The sequence below is a fragment of the Andrographis paniculata genome, unplaced genomic scaffold (assembly GCF_009805555.1).
Source record: "Andrographis paniculata isolate CXL003 unplaced genomic scaffold, ASM980555v1 Contig10END, whole genome shotgun sequence".
NCBI classification, from domain to species: domain Eukaryota; kingdom Viridiplantae; phylum Streptophyta; class Magnoliopsida; order Lamiales; family Acanthaceae; genus Andrographis; species Andrographis paniculata.
Window position 1 is genome coordinate 2,111,546 of NW_026137380.1, and position 22,434 is coordinate 2,133,979.

The following is a 22,434-nucleotide window of genomic DNA, read 5'->3' on the forward strand; positions in this document are numbered from 1 at the left end:
CTATCTATATATATATATGGATATATAGTGTTGTAGCAGAAGCCGTGGCAACCCCTTTCGTGGAAAAACAAAATCACTCGAAGGTGCGAGGGTTTCTCCACGAACAGGCCGTCGTTTCATAGTTAGTGTCTGAAAGAATTTGAGGGAAGAGTATGAGATTGGAGAGGATAACCATGAGAAAGTCTGCAGTGTCGACTCTGCCGGAAGTCTTGCTAGAAGGGAACTTGGATGCATCATCTTTGAATTCTCACTCCCAGCCCAGTTTGTGCATGTTGTGATCTACGATTTTTAAGCTCAGCTGCATGGAGCAGAGATGAATGAAGTGAAGAACACAACGATGAATACAAGTTTCAGGAATGGATCATGATAGAAACCATGTAAGAAAAGATAATTTGCAGTAACAGTAACAGACAAGAAAACTCAACAGGCAAAAAGATAATCCATTTATTTGTATTTGTTGTTGACAAATATGTGCAAATTCAACTTACAGAAGGGTCTGTGAATATGATCAACTGCTTATTTGCCGTCGACACCAAAAGATTTGTGTTATCCTTATCCAAGGCAATAGTGGTAATATCTTGTCCCTCTGCAAGTTCCAACTTATGAATGACCTGTATGAAGATCCCAAAGTCAGATATGCATATCAAGAAGATGATGAGTTCAGCCTTTTGTGCAGAGTACCTTTAGGTTATGAAGATCGAAGAACCAAATGGAAGGTAGGGGCAAACCCTGTACAACATTCATTAGTTCATGGTCATGCCCAGAGTCTAACTTCACATGCTGGATTTGGTCCAAACCGGCATTGTTTTCTGAGGAAGGATTCAATCCAACCAAAGCATTCCGACCATTAAGAGAAACCTCCATGCAACTAACGCTCGATGAAGGTGGGAGTTGCATCTTAGAAATTAGAATTCCATTAAGAGTGAAGGTGCTGAGAGTGCAGAAATACTTGTTCCAGGCAATCACAAGTCCACTGGATGAGAGGCACAAGAAATGAGCTTCGACGCCACCAAGTCTTCTGACCAACCGTCCTCGTCTTATCGTATGAAGTAGGACATCTGAAGAATCTGAACAAGAAGCAACCATTCCAAGGTCCGAACTGACAGCACAGCACGTTATTTCCCGTAGATGACCACGGAGAATGTGAATGGGTCCCTCGATTCGACACCTTTTGCTCTTGTTACCTGGTGCATCACTGCCAGCAGATGAAGGCGTCCCTGAGCTACTGGCAGCCGTTGATTGATGTATTCTCCAGAGTAAAACTATTGCATCCCTTGATCCGGTCACAAGATAGCTGCTATCAGAAGATAGAGACAGGCATGTCACAGGAGCACAATGCCCTCTGGCTATTTCCAATGTTTTGGCCCCATCAGCTGAAACCAGCCTTACACTGTTATCTACATGCCCTCCTGAATAAGAAGTAAACAATTTGAAGTTAATAACTGCGTACTGCAGAGCCACAATATAAACGATAATGAACAAAAGAAGTGAAAAAACAATACGATGGATCAGTAATAACCCGCAATTAATGTGATATCAATCAAGGCGCGATTTAAAATACGGGACACAAAAAAAAAACTGTAAATACTTTGTGCAGAATCACTAATAATATGTATATAGTAATTAGGATAAGAACATCTTCAAATCACTTCAATCTGGAAATCAGACTGAAACTCAATCATTAGAACCAAGCCAAAGATATCTGAATAGGCAGGTGTTTAACGGGGAAATTTAGAAAACTTATGTAGATAGTCAAATGCATCAAAGTACCAATAAATAAAAACTTGAAATAGCTGGTCCATTTATTTAGCTAGAATGGATATCTGCAACAGATTTCCTATCATTAATACTAAATCTCAAGTCCAAGCAGGCTCAGAAAGATGCATGCAATGCAAGACTATGTTCCACAAATCACAAGCTTCATTAGTATTACATGAAGCACAAGCATAAAACCTCACCGGTAATAATATCTTTGTCACAAGTGATTGAAACTATTCTCGTGCTTCGAATTCCAGAACTGGTAAACGCTGACACTCGCGGGAAATTCCACTCTTCTGATTCAGAGGGAGCTGGTCCTTTGAACATTCGCATAAAATTTCCACCAGCAGCGCCTGCATCTGGTTTTCCATGATTAAATAGGAAAGGCAGACCCTGGCCATCAGGCGTGTTTGGTTGCCACTTATGTCTAGCCACATGAGCTGCCGGTGCATTTATGTCGACAATGATAAGAGAATCAGTGGACGCATGAATGGCAGCAGCAGGCAGATTGCAGTGTTCAGGGAAGGGAACCATATATGGCTTGAGCTCTGTGGGATTTCGGAAAATTGTCTAGATCCAAGAATATAATCAGAGCCACAGTACTTGTTTGGAACATCTAAAATGATTAATTGTGCAAACAAGTTGAGAAACAGTTGGAATACAAGTTGATTTCAATGCTGTTATAAAACTTAGACGAAGGAAAACTTTTTTATTCAAAATTTATACTAAGCTGGACTACATTTCACCAATTAGAAATTGAAAGTACTTTTGACCTGAAGTAAATTTGAATAATAATTAGCATCTAAAACATTTCCATAAACTAAAACCAAAACAAAATGCCATGTCCATTGTCTAAATTTATATTTTTCAGTATTTACGCTAGAACAAATTAAAGTGCAAAACTTTAAAGGCTACTCAACCATTTGTGATGTAAATGACATGGAACTTGAAATGGCCTGACCAGAAAACTGTGTTTCCCCAAATAACTCAGTTAATGACTGGAACTGTTTTGCGAAATTTGGGCTTGATCTCAGGGATTCGATTTGGGACGAAACAAAGGCAAGTCAGATCCGACGACCATGTTAGAAATGCAAATGGAGCAGTGATCTAAATGACATTTCGAGCTAAATTCAAACTCTAGAGAAGTTGCAGAAGTCAAGATTGTAACTTAATTGCTACCTGCATGTGAAGCACTTCAGTTAGTGACTTCCGTTCCATGTGAGGTACAGTTAGAAGCTGTGATGGGGTTTGGCCAAAGTAAGCAATCTGATCTTGGGTAGCACGTTGTTGAACCTTCAAAATATTTAGAAAAGTATTAGAATAGTAACCCACAGTGCAAGAATATTCAATGGAAGGGTACTTGGGGAAAAAAAGAACTTTAGAAAACAAACTCACAGGATCTGATATTTTATCGATATCTACAGCTCCTTCATACGTGGTATGGAAGAAAACATTACTTGCCAATACAGCTTCCTTTCCACGTTGCTTGTAACTAAATATGCAAAAATTGCAGGAATAAGCTTCTGATAATTCAGCACATATGTTTCACCTTTATTCAAACTCTATAGTACTTGACAAAGAGAGGGTGGAAAAAGGTGCAAATAGAAAGCATAATTAAAAACTGAGCCACAAAAACCAATCAAAGAAATGAAAATTCATAATACCCAAATATGAGATCAATCCATTCATGCAAATGTTTGGAGACGTGCTCACTCTCAAGTGCCATCTGATGCTTATGTACAAAGTCAACTGGGCTTTCAGCCCAAGGAGGAAGCCGAACTGAGTCTGGTACAAGGAATAAAATAACGATAAAATTCAAAATATTGCCTTATTTACATCCCAAGAAACCACTCTACTACATATGGAATGTAAGTTACAAATGCATACCAAGCTTTTCACCAAGTTGAGTTGTACCAAAGTCAATTGAGTTCTCGTTGGTCAAAACCTCTGGAAGATAAAATAGCTCAGGAACCTGACAGTAATAAAGCAAAGGATGAAGAACATCACATCGGAAGAATAGTGCAAGTGCACTTGCAGATAGACTTGCAGCCGAGGATTTGAAAAAAGCAATATAAGAAATGCTTAATACAGTTGGAACAATATTACAAAAAAGATGAGGAAACATTTCTGAAACTGCAGAAACTTATATTAGAATAGAATATCATAAAGAAAAATTAAGAACAAGTCGTTGAGACTGTTTTTTTTTTTCATACCAGTTCTTTTACGTCACTCATGTCTTCAAGAACTCCATTCCAAGTTGCATTAATGTCAGAGAACATTCTGTCAGCATGATCAAATTTTCCACCCTGAAGTTGAATAGAAAGGGTGGTAAAAGGTTCTACTCTTGTGAGGTAATACAAAACCTGCAGCACCAGAGTAGAAATCAGCCTACTATACAACTCAGAGCCGTCAAGTCACCATGCGAAATTGAGTTGACAGATTAAAAATCAAGAGGGAGGCATGGATGGAAATAAGTAATTTCACTTGTTATCCCTGAGCAGGCAATATAATAGTACCTGGAGATCAAACCACATTCCATTAGTTTTTAGCTTGTGAAAGCCCTATTCAGATCCACCAATACGTGGATTCACTGTACTCTTAACTTCTCAGTTATTCCTGACACACAGTGCGGCAACAGTAGACATAACCAGAAATAGAAATCCATGGGCATCCCCCTTGGATCATTACCTTTTACCAGTGACTGAATCACACATTCACTCGCCGACTGATCACTATTTCATATGATATTTTTTCATTGTGAATACTGCAGTCCACTCCTTGAAAAGTTTAAACTATATCGCTTGATATGTACTTATTTTAATACAACCCTTCACAGGTGAAAACTAATTTCTTATGTGAACTCATAGTTCCGAAGTTATATTCTATGAAAATCTAGTTTTAATCAATAATATAAACTCATAGAAAGTGCTGATCTATTTATGATCACACCTCACAAAGTACATAAAAATATGACACTAATATTGGTCTAGGAGTTATCCTCCAGGCTGGTGGCTTTGGCACTAGCAAGAATGGTAAAAAACATATTGTTACACCAAACTTCAAGAACAGGTATTTACTTCATGTTCACACCACAGGTATAGCACTAAAAGTTTCTTTAAAAAGGAAGAATTGTAGGTTCTATTATGCATATAGGCTATACTCTCAATTTTGACCATAATGTTGTTTTGGAAAAAAACAGTTCTAACTTTAATGACAATGAAATATTTTCAAATTAAGTCCTTCTGTAACATTGAAAGTTTAACGGATATGGACGAAACTTGGCTACTTACACAATTAAAACTATGATTTTCCTGCAATAAAACTGTCATGAACATAAAAAGAGAATATATGTGGAGAAAGAACTTACAGTCCCAGCTGTTGAATAATGTGATCCATAGTGGAATTTGGGGATGACTGGATCTTGAAAGGTGGAATATCTTTCTTGGATTTTCAGTAGTCTCTCAGGATTGAGGCCACCAATTGGCTGTCAAGTGTTACATTAGATGAAAAATGATAACAAGCATAATCTTTGCTATAATTCCAGATCATCCCACCTTTGAGAGATCTCGAAAGGAAGAAGGATTTGAAAGGTCCAAATTCTGTGAGCTGTAATCAGAAAGAATCCATGGGAACACCGGATACTGTACACAGACACAAATGAGCATTAAAAACGTCAACAATCTTCTGTCTGAGATTCTATAATGTATCACGATCAGAACTTCTATACCTGTGTAATATCATTGTAACTACGTCCAGCCAATGTATTAAGCTGCATCAAATACTCAAAATTGCTGATCTGTAAAATATTCCCTAATCAGTAACCTATTACATATACCAATTCAATTGAAAAAAGAAACATTAAACCATTAGGATAGTTAGCAGGTTGGTTTTCACAAACATACCTCCCACCTAGCCCAACGTTCCATAAGCTGAGTTCTTTTCAGAAGCTGTTCAGGTTTCTTTAACACAGAATATGAGCATAAGGTTCAATATATTACTTGCTACATGAAATCAAATCACACACAATAACAATCATAGTGTGCACTACTCCTTGGTTTACAGGTTAAGTCTGATTCATTGCAAGAAAATGTGGAAACTGTGTGCTTCACATTATTGATCATCACTAACTTCTCATCTAATGTAACAGTCTGAGACGGTAAAAATTCCACACCTGAGTTGCTAAGTAGATATTGTTCAAATGAGGAGGGCGGGCCTGAACAATGGCTCGATATGCATTTTTCCGTCCCTCAATGCTCTGCAATAGATGATAAATTTAAATCTTAAATCAAAATGGAAAATAGCATGTGAAGGCTTAACAAAGCCATTAAGTGCAAACCCTGCAAATTATAATTTTTTTTTTTAAAAGCATACCCCAAAGTCAAAAAAGAAATTTGAACGGTCAACCATGAACAGCTCCAATGCACTTCTTCTCAAAAGATATCTGCACAAATATGCATCTAATAATTCAAATTTTTTGAAAGAGGGGTTTATGAGAAACACCCTAACCAATAGAAAATCAGGCCAACAGTGTTATGAATTGGAAATATTATGTACAGTGAGGGATATGTCAAATATATATCCAATGCTGATACTATGTATTCCGTAGACAACGCGAGTAGGCACCAGGGATTTATAGACTTAAGACAAGTTAAATTTTAGTTAACAGGCACTTTAAAGGTTGTGAATCACATAGGATACAGAACTTACCAACTAGTATCACTAATTTGAAGTGTTATATCCCATTAAGGATCACCTATTTTTGTATATTACTCATAGATAAGCATTACAGCATGAAATGTTTGCAAGAAGTAGTCCTTTCAAGCAAGGAAGCAACTAGACTTTGGCATGTGATTGCAGCTATACACTAGTGAGCTTCAGCATCTAAATAAATTTGTATATATGAGTCAACGAATACATGTAAATTTAAAGAAAATGCAAGATGAAATATGTATGAGAAAAAGAAAGGGAAATAAGATCATACCATAAGGAAATATAAAGAAAAAAGTAATAAAAAAAAGAAAAAGAGCATGAGCACAACCATTGTTACAAATGGCCAACAAACAACAAAAAATTGCAGATGTTAGAATAGTGGGGAAAGGGAAAAAGGATACAATGCATTTTGAAAAGTGAATAAAATATATGAATGATCACCTTCTGCTGTATACTTGGTGAACTGATGAAATCAACCAGGTCTGGTCCTTTTCTCGCACATCACTATTATTTATGCCCTCTACATTTTCCGTGCCATTATTATCCATAGGGTCAATAATAAAGTTGATTCTTTTAGTAGTTACCTGACAAAGAAATAATTTGATGCATTTACAAACAGGGTCAAGTAGTGCGCATCACAAATCTATAACAAGCATACAGCCAGAAGGGAATGGTGAGTTGGAAAAGAAGAAAACATTTGTAGTGGTTCTCGTTTTTTTGCAGGAAAGTTCCCATATTGTGAAATATATGTATTTCTCAATTAAGTGGTTAATTTAGCACTTTTATCAGTTTTGAGTCTTCTGACCAAAGGAAATAAAACCAATGACTGTGAAGGTATATTATCCAAAGCACTCGAGTAAACAAAACTTACTTGAAACGTGCCCTTCTGAACCTTCAAAAGACGAACCATTGATGATGAAAGCTCAAAAATAATTCTTTCATCATCTTCACTAGGAACATAACCAGGTGCAACAACATCTGGAGCTGGTGCTGATTCAGGGTCCCTAGTTACTGGGGTATCTGTGGACTCCGATGACATCAATGGCTGCTCACTGGGATTAGATGATATGGACTGAACTTCATTGGGATTTTCAACATTTGAGTTAACATCCATGTCCGGTTCATCCTCAAAATCTACCTTGGTTGAGATGGCTTCTGCTGCTACAATAGATGCTTTAGATGGACTAATAGCCTTATGATTATCAACCTCCTCTTTGATATGTTCTTCATAATATGCAGCAGCACCAAGATGATCAGAGCCTTCATAGTTCCTACGTAAAATCCTCCTCATCCTTGAAGAACTTTCCACAAAATCTAGCTTCCAGAACACCTAAACCCACCAAGTTCCATATTGCAGTGATTTGTCTAAAAAATCTTCAAATGAAACAGATAGAGTTCAAGGCAGAAAAATACTCGTTTAGGATTGCATAAAGCATGACTAGAAGGCCCAAGAAGACATTTCATCTCTATCAAGCAGTGGATAAGCTTGCGCCATGCATGTTTTCCAGTGTACAATCGATGCTGGGATATTGTATCTGCTTGTGACCTCCTGTCAACCTAAAGTAACAGATTATGGTTCTGGGTTCACAAGTTCTCATGTGAGCTATCAAAACAATAATACATTACCTCGGATCGCTTCATGTTCCTGGCCAATGCTAAACTTCCAACAAGGACAGCAATATACTTGTATGAAAGGGCATTGAAGTCCTTGCCATATACAGATTTTGAATCCACTGATTGCAGGCATTCGGTCCAGGCAGTTCCCATTGCTTCAGAAACATTCCATCTCTTTACACGTTCATTATCACTTTTACTCCGACGCTGAGCAGATGTGGCCATAGCTACAGCACTGAGCCCTCTTCCCGAGCCAATTTTGGCATTACGCTCAAGGTCTCTTGCAGCAGCCAATGCAGCTGCTTTTGCAGATGCTTTATCCTTTGGAATATTTGGGGATTTACTAGGAACCTCTACAGGTTTATGAAAGCTAGAAAATGTTTGAAATTTAGTTGTTTTCCGCTCCATCACCAATGATGTGTCACGCCGAAGCTGAGAGGTAGTCTGAGGAGTAGTAGTTTCTCCACCACCAGCACCAGCCGCCATCATTGCTAATGCCATAGCAGCAGGAGGTGAAGCAAAAGAAGCAGACCAGCTAGGAGATGTCATAGAAAGAGCAGCCTAAACATATTGACAAAAGCCTCAAACATAAGATCATAGGAGTGCATTAGCATCATTCAGAGTCAATGATATGATCAAAAGAGAACATTTCGTCAATGTGGTCAAACTAAATATGATTCTTGTTGCACAAGCAAAAACACGTCTATCCTCACCATGGCAATTAATCGTTTGTATAGGAGAACAATTTTGTTGTCCTATATAGAAGTGAAAAATGTTCTGGAACCAGGACAATTTTGTTGTCCTATATATTGCATGTAGTAATGTTTATAAAGATGAAAGAGCATTTTTGATTTCATAAAACAAAGCACGAGAACGGAAAAAAGACAGTTGGCTCTTCCCTTTTTCAATCCATAGTAGTCAAATTAATATTATAAAGCAAAAATCTGATTAAATGAGTTTTCACATATTTTACATGAATAACTTGTGGAGAGACTTCCAAATTCTCAACTGAAAAGTCTCATTCGGTGATTTGTTTGTTTGAATCATTAAGGGCATTTAACATTCTTCCCCATCTTAATACACAGAAAAAAGAAATAATCAATAACCAGAGACCACGTGACAATATACATAAAAGAATTGGATAGCTACCTCAACAGGCAATGCATCTGTAGCCAAGGCACGGTCATCAACAACAAGAGGATTTGTACCATCTGCAGTAGCAAGTTCATGAATCCCTGCCAAAAGAGGACGCCACCTTCTTAGAAGCGCAACAAATGGAGGTAAAATGATCTCCAGATATTTTTTTCGGAGAGGACTTCGATCACTTCCAATTGCATGCCACACCTGCAACACAAACAAAATACAAGGATAAGAGCATGGATGAATAGAACAAGCACCACCATTGATAATCATATATATTAAGAAGCATCTAATAATACCAACTTTCTGAAATGGTGCAAGAACATAGAAACACAAATAACGTAGCAACAGTTCAGGACAGACCTCAGAATATAGGACACATGATGAAACCAAAACTCGCTGCCTCTTCTTCTCAGAAATCGGCATGTTCAGTAAAGGAGATAAAACACTGTGATAATTAACCGTGATGAGCCCCATGCCAGAATACATAACAACAAACATTTTCCCAGAAAAGAGAAATGTTAGAATGCTTGCAACCATAAGATAGAATGAATTGGTATCTCCACCAATAGACATGAAACTCCTCTTATTACCCTATATATCAAGAAAGGCAAAATAGCTTCCAAGATTTATTATTTTTAGCAATTGAATTACTAAATAAAGCCACTACAGTGCTATTCAGTTCAGAACTCTCTTTATGCGGTCCTCCATTTCCCATACGATGAGAACATGAGACTGATTGGATTATGTATTAAGACAAACTTTGTTGTCAGTAGAAATATTAGCAACACCCAGTCACAAAAAGTATGATAATCAGTGAATAGAATGATAAAAAAATTAATAAAATAAATTCAATATCATGGCACAGATTCAAGCGATCCACATGCCACCAGAAAAACGTACCCATGCAGTTCATAACAATTAACATAGATGGTACCTCCAAAGCAATGCAGATCGTGGTTTTTTGGTTGGAATTCTGGTACTTGTATCAAAAGGCATGGTACTGCTAGCTTGTTGATTGAAACCCTCCAATCGATGTTCAGTACCTAGATGTGTCATCGGCATATTGTCTTCACCATAATCATCCTCTCTTAAAGAAACAAGCACCATTCGAAGCATGCAAAGGAATGGTTGGTCACTATCCAATAACTGGTAAAGAGCTGACATGGATCCCATCCCAGTACTAGAGCCCACACCAATTCCAAGACTTCCACCAAGTCCAGACTCATCCAACAGCAAAGCATAAAGCATTGAAACTGACTTCCTAAGTAATGGAAGTTCAATCCAATTTCCATCAGCATCCTTCTCCAACACAAATTTCCAAGATTCCCATCCACTGCCACCACCACCAAATTCGGATGTATTTGAAGGAAGTCCGACACCATACCACAACCGACTTCTGTACTTCCATCCCTCAGCCAAGTCTTTAACACAACTTCCATATGATGCAAAAGCACAAGAAACTGATTCATAGGGCTCTGCAGCTGCAGCAGCAGTCAGTCGCTCCATTGCAGCTGCTGAAATTTGCCCGTTAGCATCAGCCATTGAAGCAAGAACCTAATAAAATAAAATAAAAACAAACATTATAGATTGATGACTGAATATGGGATAAAAGAGGAAACTTCAATTAACATTAAAATAATAAAAATAATAATAAATCTCTTCAACCAGACAAGGTATTGTTCGGGATTGTTTTCATGGCCATAGGCAGGTAGGTTTGCAATGATACAAGATACAATCACACATTTTTTCATTTTTTTTCAAAAGAGAGAAGAGGATGCTCAAGATTGAGAATGACCTGCACATGTGGTTGGCTTCAAAGGGGGAATATGCATAATAAGTATGTTAGCAGAATTACGAATGAAAAAATACAGCATACATTAAGAGAGAGCCCTCCAGTGTCACTTGATGATGAATTACGAGATGATGTAGTTTCTCCACGTACTGTACTTGAAGATCGATCCCTAATAGGTAAAAAATTTGAAAATGGGGAAGGAGATGCGGTTGGAAAACGTGAAGCACAACAAAGCTTGCTTTGTAGTCGAAAATGGTCCTCAACAAGCATTAGAATCACAATTGCATTCTCAACCAAAGCCATTGAAAGCTGAGCAGCATTGTCTGCTTCTATCTTTGCATCCTTTGGTGGCAACCCCTCAGCTGCTACACCAGCCGCAGCTGCAGCAATAACTTGAATCTGAAGAAATGAAAAAGCTAGGATCCTTACATTAGAGTAGTAATAGAAGATTTAATAATGCTTAATTATAAAAAAAAATAGAAATAATGGTGCCACAAGGACATGAGAAAAACATTGCAGATTAAAAGGCAGCTTTGATTGAAAGTGACACAAAATTGAGTTGATCAAAGCATTATGAATTGCTTGTTTGATTTAACAGGTAATCACAATAATATCAGCCGCTACTAGTAACATTGAGACTGATTCCAGATATCTCAGTGGCTTCAGGCTTCCAAGAAAGGTGGTGGATTCATGACTATAGAAAAGAAAAGATATATGAAGGGTCTAAACATGAATGAGTGATAGCAATTACAGGTTTGGGAAAGTATGTTTGAACTTGAGCCTTTTGTTCTTGTAACTTGGAGTATTATAGCAGCAAGAACCATTCGAAAAATTGACCATGGCTACAGGCAGATGGAATATTTTGTTATTATCAACTATAATTGGATACATACATGCTCCCTGAGAACCTAGGCATCCATTAGTGGAGTGAATGACACGCAGTGTTAACGTTTCAAGGGCAGAAAAACCACTCCAACATAGAGAAGGACTATCATATTCTCAAAATAACTATGTTCTTATTCACAAATCGTCACAAGAAACAATAGTGTGTTTGTCTGTGAGTTTGGGTTTTTGGGTTTGGATTTTTGAATAGTAAAAAGTTGAATTTGAATAGTTGTTTGGTCTGATATAAATATATGTTGATGTGATGTTTTGAATGTAAAATAAGTTTGTAGTATAGTATAAAAAAGAAAAATAATTGTTCGATTTGATATATTTGGAAGGAAGAAAAGAATCTGAATAGTAAAAATATGTGGTAAAACCCACAAAAGAACACAACCCAGTGTTATACTTCCATTACAATGTGAATGACCATTTAACCCAGTATATTAGTTTTAATTATATATATATATATATATATATTGTTCTTCAATTCTTTACATAGTCATACAGCCATATCATTGTAATCATGTACCATCTGGTCAACACTAGAAGAATTGAAACCCAACTGTAACTGAACTACTTGGAATATATGCAATAGCCAAGATATAAATATCACCTGAGTCTTCAATTCTCTAGTAGCAAAGTCCAGCAAATCACCCAAAAGTCTTCTTTTGAAAATAGGCAATGCTTCTTCTCGTCTGTGAAACACAGAGTTTATCTAAATTACTGGAGTTCTCTCAGAAGATTCTTCGTTTCAATCTGTTGTTATTATATCATTAGACTCACTGTTTTAATATGTGCTTATATGTATATAACACACACACACATATAGCCAAGTTTAACCTTAATGGAGCTATTTCCACAGAAAATCCTTGAGCTAGAGGCTGTTCATGGATCACCAAGAATTGGAAACTCTACTATGAACTGCCTTTTGCTTATGCTAAAGGTTTAAAGCCATATAAGCAATACCTGATCCGCAGATCTCCAGTGCTAGAACCACCCACCATAGATAGCCATTCTGCACAATGAATTGTAGCTTCAATATCCTGTTACAGGAATGACCAAATAAATGACTGAAACTTAGAGAGGCAGTAAAAGTTTAAAAGGAACAACAGGTTAATCAAATATATAAGCAAAATGTTACAGACAGCTTCCCTTTTAAGGAAAAAGTGGTTTATTGATTCATCAGAGGTGGAATGTTTTAATTCGTACTATCTAGCACATTGTTTCTACAGTCAGCTTCTAGTACATTGTTTTCACCATTTGTAATTTGAACAAGTTTTCAGATTCTCATTCATGCTAGTTTGTTTCCTTCAGCCTGTTGCTAGATAAAAACAACATGCAGGAGTTGGTCCTGTATAAAATTTTAAGATCACAAAGTTTAGAACATCATGGTATAAGCCTGAACAATAAGCCGTTATACAATTTACTTCAACTGACCACGTTCCTCCAAGTTATGATAAAATGAAAATATAACTTTTCAGTGCTGCTCTGAGCTTCATTAGCAAGGATTGTCCTAACCATAAAGTTTTCGCACTAGTGAAAAGCAAATGAAAGCAGGAGGTCAAACTTAAATCATTTATCTTGTTTCTATTCTAACCCAAGTAAACAATTCTCAACATCTAGCACTATACGAATACAGAAGACTAGATCTACACACAAGGACAAAATCCAGCCACATGTAAAACATTGATTGAAAAATCATAATCTCCAGATTAAAGCTGAAGTCTTCTTGAAATTTTTGAGCACTAAGTTTTCCACATTCTTATAACTCCATTATCAATTTATATGTAAAACAATGAATGCAAAGGGCATGATGGAAGCACCTAATCAAACAACAGAAGGGTAAACTCACTCCAATTCTCTTCCAAAACCATCGAAATTTCTTTCCCTATTCATGGGAGTTCTTGATTTCACCACCAAAGATGAACAATATAACTGACAGTTACAGTCATGTAATTTACTCCCACCATATGGATAATATTCAATTTACTTTTTTTCATGAAACCTAGCATTGCTACTGCTTCAACCTCATCGTTTTAATATGTCAATCAGTAATATGGCAAAGATCTTAACCTGCCAACCATCCTTTTGGCGCATTGAATGCTCCAATATAATGATCAGGAAATTGTGGATAAAGTCTTCTACATCTCGCAAGCCTGACAGATTTGTCTTTTTACTTCCATACCTCTGAAAAACAGAGAGAAATGTGTAAAGTGGAAGAAATAGGAAAAAAGGCCCTAATAATTATTATTATTAGCAGGCATATAACCTCATAGTTAGAAATAAGAATCTCCAAAATCCATTCAGGCCATTCGTCCATACTTGTAAGACTGTTTCTATTTTCGGGATTGCTACAAGCCAAAATCAGAAGATCCTGAAATCAAATAGAAATTAAAGGCACAAAAAACTATAAGTGGGTGCTAACAGGAAGGCATTTAAGACATTATAATGACAGTTCCCCACAAAAGGATAAAGAAGCAGCATAATTCCTTGAACAGCAAAAATATAAACTATCTGTACATGGTCAAAGAGAGATGATGAGGAGATATAGGTGGCTCATCAGAATACACATTAGGTGTAATGTTCAAAATAATAAATAACATACATATATGTAGCATAAAAGTTCCTAAAAACTCTCAACATCGGACCATCATGAGCACCACAATGAGTGCCAAGACAGAAGAAAACAAATAACGCATACACAGAAAAAAGAATGTTTCCCAGCCCAACATTTGGAAAAGCCTTGCAAGTACAAATTGTACTCTTTAATACTGAAATACTAAGATCATCGCAATCTTAATGATGGTTTCAAATTTTCTGTGCTAACATATATAGTCAACGTCACACTCCGGGTCATTCCCACAACCACCACAATGAAAGAGAAAAAACTCAGATAAATAAGAGAGAGGATGAAACAAAAGAACCAGAAGAGAAGAAAGTGGCATGGAATTTTATACAAATAAAGCTATTTCAATAGTTGGAATAGCAAAATCCTAATCCTAATCAGTTGCAGGGCGAAACTTAAAACCTGTAGGGCTCGACTTTGCAATGGCATTGGTGCATATGGAAGAGAACGGAGAAGAATCAATAAGATCTGAAAGTGCTCAAAGTGATGGCCTGAATCGTGGAAGTTTAGTCCATCATCTGCTGAAGACTTGTTTAACTGAAACAATAAGGCTAACATTCAGATAGTTAATATAAGCAACAGTACAGACTCTGGGAATATTATCTTAGTCAATCAAGCAGCGTACACAACTTTCTCAATACTGGATCATTACAGAACTCACATTTAATAAATCCTCTTCAATCGAGAGGAGAGTGAGTTTCATATCGCCAAACAAATTTAGGATAAAGAAAAACCCTATTACGATTTCTCTTTAGTTGTGAGCAGGAAATCACACTGAACAACAAGAATCTCATAAAACATTTAATGACAAATGGAAAACAATATGATTTTACAGCATATAATTAAAACGATGTTGAAGATGTGACATTTTTAAGGAGGCTGACTTCTAGAGCTGATGAAAGAATGAATAGCCCAGCATGGCGATGACATATATAAGCCAAAAAAGTTTTAAAAAATTAACAAGAAAGAGAGACAAGGCAAAGAGGGAAAGCAGCATCTAGAAGGCACAAAGAGAGTAAAGTAGAACAACAAACCGAGGCAGCCAATAGGGCTGTGTAAGCACAGCGAGTCATTAGCCGATGAGGTGCAGCTTGGAAAGCCTTTTGTATGCCAAAGAAGAGGAGAGAAACCTTATCATCAAACATGGTACCTCCTCCTTCAAGCAAACCCAAAAGGTTGCTTGTCACATCCTGAGGAGCAGGAGGAACAAATTTCAAATGTCCAGACATCACTAAAGCACTCACTAGATTAATTATTCCAACAATCACACCATCAGTGCTTTCAACATTATATGTGTTATTCCTTGCATTGTCAGCACTTATTGAACAACTTATACCACCAAAATTTCTAGGGGAGTTATCTTCAGAGATAGAGGGCATCCTTTCCATTTTAGATGCTATATGACCAGTGGAGTTTTCACGCTTGGAAACATTTTCATGTGACAAATGTTTTCTCTCCTCAGATCCTCCATCAACATGGCCTGTTTTAGCAGAAGCTCTTTCAGCAGCATCTACATCGGGTTTGGCACTAGATAGTTTCTCGTCATTATAAGTTAACAACTCTGGGATATTGTGGTCTCCTGCTTTTGCTTCACGTTGTAACAGAACAAGAAGTGTCCCTATGCCACCAGACGAGATAAATGCCTCAGAAAAAGTTTGTGCTCTGGCAGTTTTTGGCTGGACCACCAACCTGTAAATAAGGTGTAGAACCCTGGCAACCTGGATGGATAGAATGGCACTATTAATTCCAGAAGAACGCCATTTTCAGGTCCTTGGGGTGGGTGACATAACACTTGACTTTATCAATAGCTGCCAAAGTGTACCATGTATACTATTCTGTATACTATAATAAGTTAAGGGTACATACTACTTGCAATATATTGGTCATAGTTGTTAAGGCACATGTTTTAGTTCATACTACCTGGAAGGCTAAATGTCTTTTGCTAAATAACACTGAGACTCTCAAAGAACAAGGCTTCAGGAGAAAATATATGAGAGATCAATATGATTTCAATCAAAAATTATAAACAAGTATTATCAAATATAAGCATGTACCTGATTAGGTTGGGGGCAATCAATCATGAAACCCAACAAACAGTGGAGATCAGCAGCTGCCGATGATGGTGGAGCTGCTAAAACTAACAATTCAATAACCACTAGAAGTTCATCCACTAATGCATTCACTTCACCAACAAGACGAACGTCCTCACTCATGGAAAAAGTATTGATGGAGTTGGATTCACGTACTGTCCAGTAGCATCGTCTGCAACCATCTAGGAGCACCTGGATCGCATTAGCATCTCTCATTATTGATGACTCGGAGAAAACCATATCAGCAAGTGATGATAAAAGTTTTTTCTGCAGTCCATAACTGCACACACTCCATATTTTCAGATCAAGAAGCAGTGCACTGAAAAGATGGACTTTCAATTTGTGATTAAACTTCTGGGACTGACATATTGAAGCAATAGCAGCTACAAGTTCCTCATCCGCATGCTTCTTTTCTACATCAAGCAAAGATAATGTCTGGAGGATATAAGTCAAGATTCTTGATAATATTTCAGGGCCTCTTTGACGGCAGACCTCTTCATTGTTATAAGGGTGCCTAATAGCAAGAGATATGATTCTGAATATGGGAGCTGCTAGAGCAGCAGTGGCCACAGACAAAGAAGGGTGGTTACTTTGCTCTGGCTCCAGACTATTCTCTTGCATACTGCTGACCACCAAAGGAAGTAAGAATATGGGGCCTCCATGAGCCAAGGCCCACAAAGCTTCTGCAGGCCGCATTCTTGAAGCAACATGCACTTGACCAAGAATCTCAGCAGGCCTTCGGAGAGTACCTGAAAATGACCAAGAGCACTAAGAAAATGGCATCAAACAACCTCATATACATAGAATCTAAATGCACTTAAACATCTCTAATTGAATATATATATATATATATATTCTTATTATATCATGCATAGTATCTCAACAAAATGGGATTTACTCCTATATCGGTTATAAATTTCTACGAACAGTACTGTTGGTAACCTGCAGCTCCTAAAGGAGAAGCATCCGGACAGTAACGCCCACTTAGCATGCTAGGATGATACAGCAGATGAATGAATCCAGAAATTTCAGCATCCAGAAGTGCGCTATCCTGTGCTATACTTTGCACATGATTGCTTGTTGATATCCAAGGTGATCCAGCAGCATTGCCAAATGAAGGCAGAACATCCCCTCCCCTAGAAGCCAACCTTGCCATTTTTTCTGGTCCGATGGGTTCCTTGAATATATATACAGGTCCCATCTCAGCAAACAATGGGCATTGGCGACGACGACGTTGCAATCCAGCCATTGTTGGAGGAGGATTAGTCCCAATGCAACAAAAACCAAGTGGCTTAGATATTCTTGGAAAATCAAATGGACGACTTTCATACAAGGAACCATCAATATACAACCTCAGCTCACTCTCTGATTTTCCAAGGATTCCCTGCTTACAAGTATGCTCAAGGCCAATAAAATACCAACATTGTGGCTTGAATGCGTGAGTAAAATGTAGAGAAGCTTTCCTTCCTTTCCCACTTCCACATTCAACAACTAAAAATTGAGCGTGAAAATATGCTTCCATTCCCTGATTGTCTGCAGATAAGAAACTGAACAGCCGAGGCATGTGTGCTGTGCCTTCACCTGCTAATGCACTCGCAGCTGCAGCAGCTGACATGGGGGATGCTTTCCCTGATGTGGCAGCAGCAGCCATTGCAATAGCTGCAGCAGTAGTGGCTGTACTGATATTGTCAGCAAATGATTCGATGTAGATCCAAGTTGCAAACCCAAAACCATTAGTAAAAGGCCATCTACTATCTCCTGGACCGAGAAGACCTGAACTTTCACCATCAAGCTCAAAAGTGCTCGCTGGGCCCGTGACCTCTTTTCCACTCATGGCACTCTCCAAAGAACTCAATAAACGAGATGCCCATGCTGTGCTAAGAGTTTTATTAACAACTTGAAGCCACTGGTGCAGATCACGTGGACTAAGAGAATGTCCAGCTAGATGCTGAATGCATTGACACAGAGGAGTTCCATCCCATTCAATTTCCTCTTCAGAATCAATATCCTGAACAAAAATTCTCTCAGCTGAGCGGAGAAGTACTCCCAATAAGCCAGCCATAGAACACATTGCTCGGTTCCTAGTACAAGCACGCAAAATAGCTAGCAATCCTTTCACCATCCGTGTTCTAGGAGACATGAGACCCCCAAAATCCCCAATATCAGGAAGCCAAGGAATGAGCTCACCCGCCACTATTGCAGCTCTGGAATTCAGCATCACACTGGGTGGATTATCCTCCTCTTCCAAAGATTCAACACCACCCATAGTGGCTAGAAGTGAATCAACAATTAAATAAGCCTTAGACACAGCATCATCATCTCCTCCAAAACTTTCAACACCACTAACAACGTTCTTCAGCTTTTCCAAGCTCTCTGCCTTTCCCATGATAGCTGAATCCACTACATGCAGAAGCTCTGGTGATACATTTGGTGCAACCTGTTTAGGTTTCGGCTTTTCAGGCGAGTCAAAAGAAGGATATCCAGAATCTCCATAAAATTGCAAATCACTGTCAAGACCAGCTGAAGAAGAGGACTCTCTCATATGAAAATTGGGATCACACTCAGGCCCAGGACTAGCAGAATGAAGATCTTGATGCACCTCTAAATCCGGTGGAGAATCCAACCCAAATGATTGTGCGCTGGAAAAGGAAAACTGAAATCCACTTTCAATTGATGAATGCCTTAAGTCATTGGTGCTCAAAGACTGGCTCATTTCCATACCAGTTTTATCCTCGCTATTCGATGTGACATACCCAGAAAGTTCATCATTTGGAACAGTAGTAGCGGGACCAGCTACTTCTATATCACTATCACCCCCAACCTTATCTGCATCAATACTGTCTCCTTTTCCATCATCCATACTACTGTTCTCTCCTTGCTTCTCATAATCTTTCACAGAGAGTTCTTTACAATCACTCCATTCTTCCTCTTCCATTTTCTAACAAGAGCAATGCTTATATCTCATTCTTCATCAGCAAGCTCGTAACTTTTACCTGCAAGAACCATCTAATCCACAATGTTAATCAAGAACTTCATCATACAAATGGAGAATTAAAAAATAAAATTAAAAAAAAAAAAAAAGAAAAAGAATCACTCGGAGATACGGAAGAAAAGCAGTATATCAAATGTACGTATATATAATGTGGTGGCTCTAGTCCTCCAACATGCTATTAGCCTATTATTTACTTGAAAAAAACAGAAATGTGCACGTTTGAAGAATCAATAAACGCTAAGAAAGATCAAAGATCAGTACTAAAGTGAATTTTCAACTACTAAAGCATTACTAAACCCAAGAAGCTGACGTACGGAAGAATCACAGCGTTAAAATTGTTCCTCTGATCGTAGCGTTTCCCCATGCTATAATGTCCCACGATATTTTTACGTGGGATCAAATGTATGGCCTATGCAAGCTCAAAACATAAACAACTCAGCTAGCGGAAACAAAGATCAAGGAATATATGATCTCAACGACGCAAAATATTTCCTTCTCTTCCAAACAAATACAAAAACAACAACAGAGCGACGAAGCTCGGCAGAACGGACGCAAAGTCAGAATTCGATCGAGTTAATCAAGGCATTTTATATTCCACCCCTTCCTACAACAATGCAGGTCATTGTCGAGCCTATTCTGGATCAAATAATCATCCATTCACGCCGAGCTAATCCAAATTCTCTCCGCAATCACAACTTAAGAAAACAGTGTTGATCATCATCATTTCTCACCTCACAACAGAGGCATCGAAAATAAACCCAAAAAAACGACAAAACAACAAAAAAGAACGCAAGCTACCGGATTTGATTGATCAACCTGTCATGGCGGGGGAGTATTACGTCCGGTGAAACAATGATGATAGATGCAACTTGCAAAAATGGTAAATTGAATGCGAAGCATCGAAAGTGAAGGCGACTGGAGCGCGAGAGAAGAGGCCGAGCCACCCATAATACGTGGACTAACTATCTGCTGTGGCCCACTGGGCTTTTCTCTGTTAATGGGCCTAGAAAGCCCCATAAAAATACCATGAATAAAGCCAACGTACCAACCCGACCGATGGAATGCTGTCTGTGTATATATATTAATGATCCACAATAGCCTTCAAATTTGTTTGCCAAAAAATGATCTGAAATCGACACCGCCTAGTGCAGGACGTCTTACCTATACCTATAGTATTAGTGTATAATTATAATAATAAAAAAAATTAATATTTTTTTAAGTAAAACAAACGAAAATGATAAAAAAAATTACTTTCGACTAAAACATAAAACCTGTAATTAATTAGTGTTTTTTTACATCAGTTTAATTACTTCTAATTAAGCTAATAAACTAATAATATTCATAAGAATCATTGCTTAATTGCATTAAAGTTAAGAAAATATTGATTCAAAACAGTTACTACCGAAACAATTTAGATTTAATTGTCTAATATTCGAAAAAGAACTACTATTTTAATTTGGTTTCACTTATTAAAAAATGAATACAATTATTAATATTCCATTTAAATTGATTCTCTATTATTGGACTTAAATAATTATTTAAATCAAAATATTCAATTAAATAATAATTAAAAAATTAGACCTGTATAGTATAGTATGACCTGATGTGTGGAGTTGTACTTGTGAGTTGTGAGCGTAAGGATATATTATGGGTGGTTTGTTCTGGAGGTTTGGATTTTGAGTTGAGATTTGAATAGTAAAAATTTTGAATTTGAATAGTTGTACGATGTGATATAAATAAATATTGATGTAATATTTTGAATGTAAAATTTATTTTTAATATAATATAAAAAATAAAAAATAAATACTTCAAAATTATAAGTGGATACTGCAGATTTGGCATGGTTCAAAATTATAAGTGGATACTGCAGATTTGGCATGGCGAGGGAGGACCACAACAAATCCGTGTCCCTCTTTTATTTATTAAGAAAAAAACAAAAACCCAAAAAAAAAGAAGACCGGCCATTTTCTTCAATTCTAATTCAATACGTGCCGCATATAATTCGCCCGATGTCGCGATGCCATGCACCTTACGCAATCCATTTATTATTATTATTATTATTATTATTATTATTATCGTCATCATCTGTCACGTCATTCTTGCATTCTATATTTGTATGTAACTATTTTTGATCACTTTCCGTTCAAAATCATCGCCAATTATTACTGAGAGGTCCGCCGTCCCATTACAATAAATATATATGTATATATATTAAATTATTATTCCTTCGTGAATATTTACAAGTATATAAAATGGTGTATTTAAATATGTTTTGAAGACAGAGAAAGGAAAATAAATGAGTATTTAATAAGATTTAACTAAGTGTTGAGTGCAGTATTTTAAATAATAATTATTGTTTTATTCAAAATTAAATAATAATAAAATGAGAAGCAAACAAGACGTGAATACTTTTATGTAATTTAATATGTATACAGTATATATATATATATTTAATTATTATTTTTTAGTTAATATTTGTTTATAACAAAAATCGATCATTATTATTATTACTACACATCATTTATATTGTCGATTTTATTATTTTTTTAAAATTATAATAAATATTTTTATTATTTTTCAATAGAATATCAATTTTTCAATTTATGAGTCAACAAAATTGTTAAAATTATCAGTATTATTATTAAAAAAAGAAAAATGGTAATAGTGAGAAGACGAATTAAGGCAACCCGACGTCGAAACATATATGTGTGGTTCAGATCTCTTGCATGGTTCCGTACCTATCATGGCTAAATTAAAAATTAAATAAAATAAAAAAATTCAGACATGACAATATCAATATATCTATATGTATATAATATCGTCT

The 22,434-nt window shown here is 36.9% G+C and overlaps 1 protein-coding gene across 5 annotated transcripts; it reads right to left on the reverse strand.

Moving 5' to 3' along the window:
- On the reverse strand, positions 1 to 20,472 carry LOC127255739 (BEACH domain-containing protein C2-like). Of its 5 annotated transcripts, XM_051281704.1 has the most exons (33): positions 19,925 to 20,379; positions 17,561 to 19,611; positions 16,583 to 17,367; positions 15,563 to 16,246; positions 14,931 to 15,065; positions 14,172 to 14,276; positions 13,976 to 14,089; positions 12,869 to 12,945; positions 12,516 to 12,597; positions 11,102 to 11,416; positions 10,160 to 10,779; positions 9,586 to 9,670; positions 9,232 to 9,426; positions 8,095 to 8,643; positions 7,882 to 8,025; positions 7,607 to 7,798; positions 7,340 to 7,513; positions 6,910 to 7,052; positions 6,130 to 6,199; positions 5,930 to 6,013; positions 5,661 to 5,717; positions 5,486 to 5,554; positions 5,313 to 5,399; positions 5,126 to 5,242; positions 3,972 to 4,121; positions 3,646 to 3,730; positions 3,423 to 3,543; positions 3,154 to 3,250; positions 2,938 to 3,051; positions 1,959 to 2,328; positions 682 to 1,409; positions 489 to 611; positions 1 to 298 (listed from the first exon to the last, which is right to left on the reverse strand). In XM_051281704.1, the coding sequence occupies exons 2-33, from the start codon at positions 19,551 to 19,553 to the stop codon at positions 248 to 250; spliced, it is 8,715 nt and encodes a 2,904-aa protein (XP_051137661.1). In that variant the 5' UTR covers positions 19,554 to 19,611; positions 19,925 to 20,379; the 3' UTR covers positions 1 to 247. The 5 variants fall into 5 exon arrangements, with proteins under 5 accessions (XP_051137661.1, XP_051137527.1, XP_051137581.1 ...); XM_051281570.1 differs by lacking the exon at positions 19,925 to 20,379 and adding an exon at positions 20,427 to 20,472 and having other exon boundaries at positions 7,340 to 7,798; XM_051281624.1 differs by having other exon boundaries at positions 5,661 to 5,705; positions 7,340 to 7,798.
- Between the last annotated feature and the right edge of the window lie 1,962 nt (positions 20,473 to 22,434).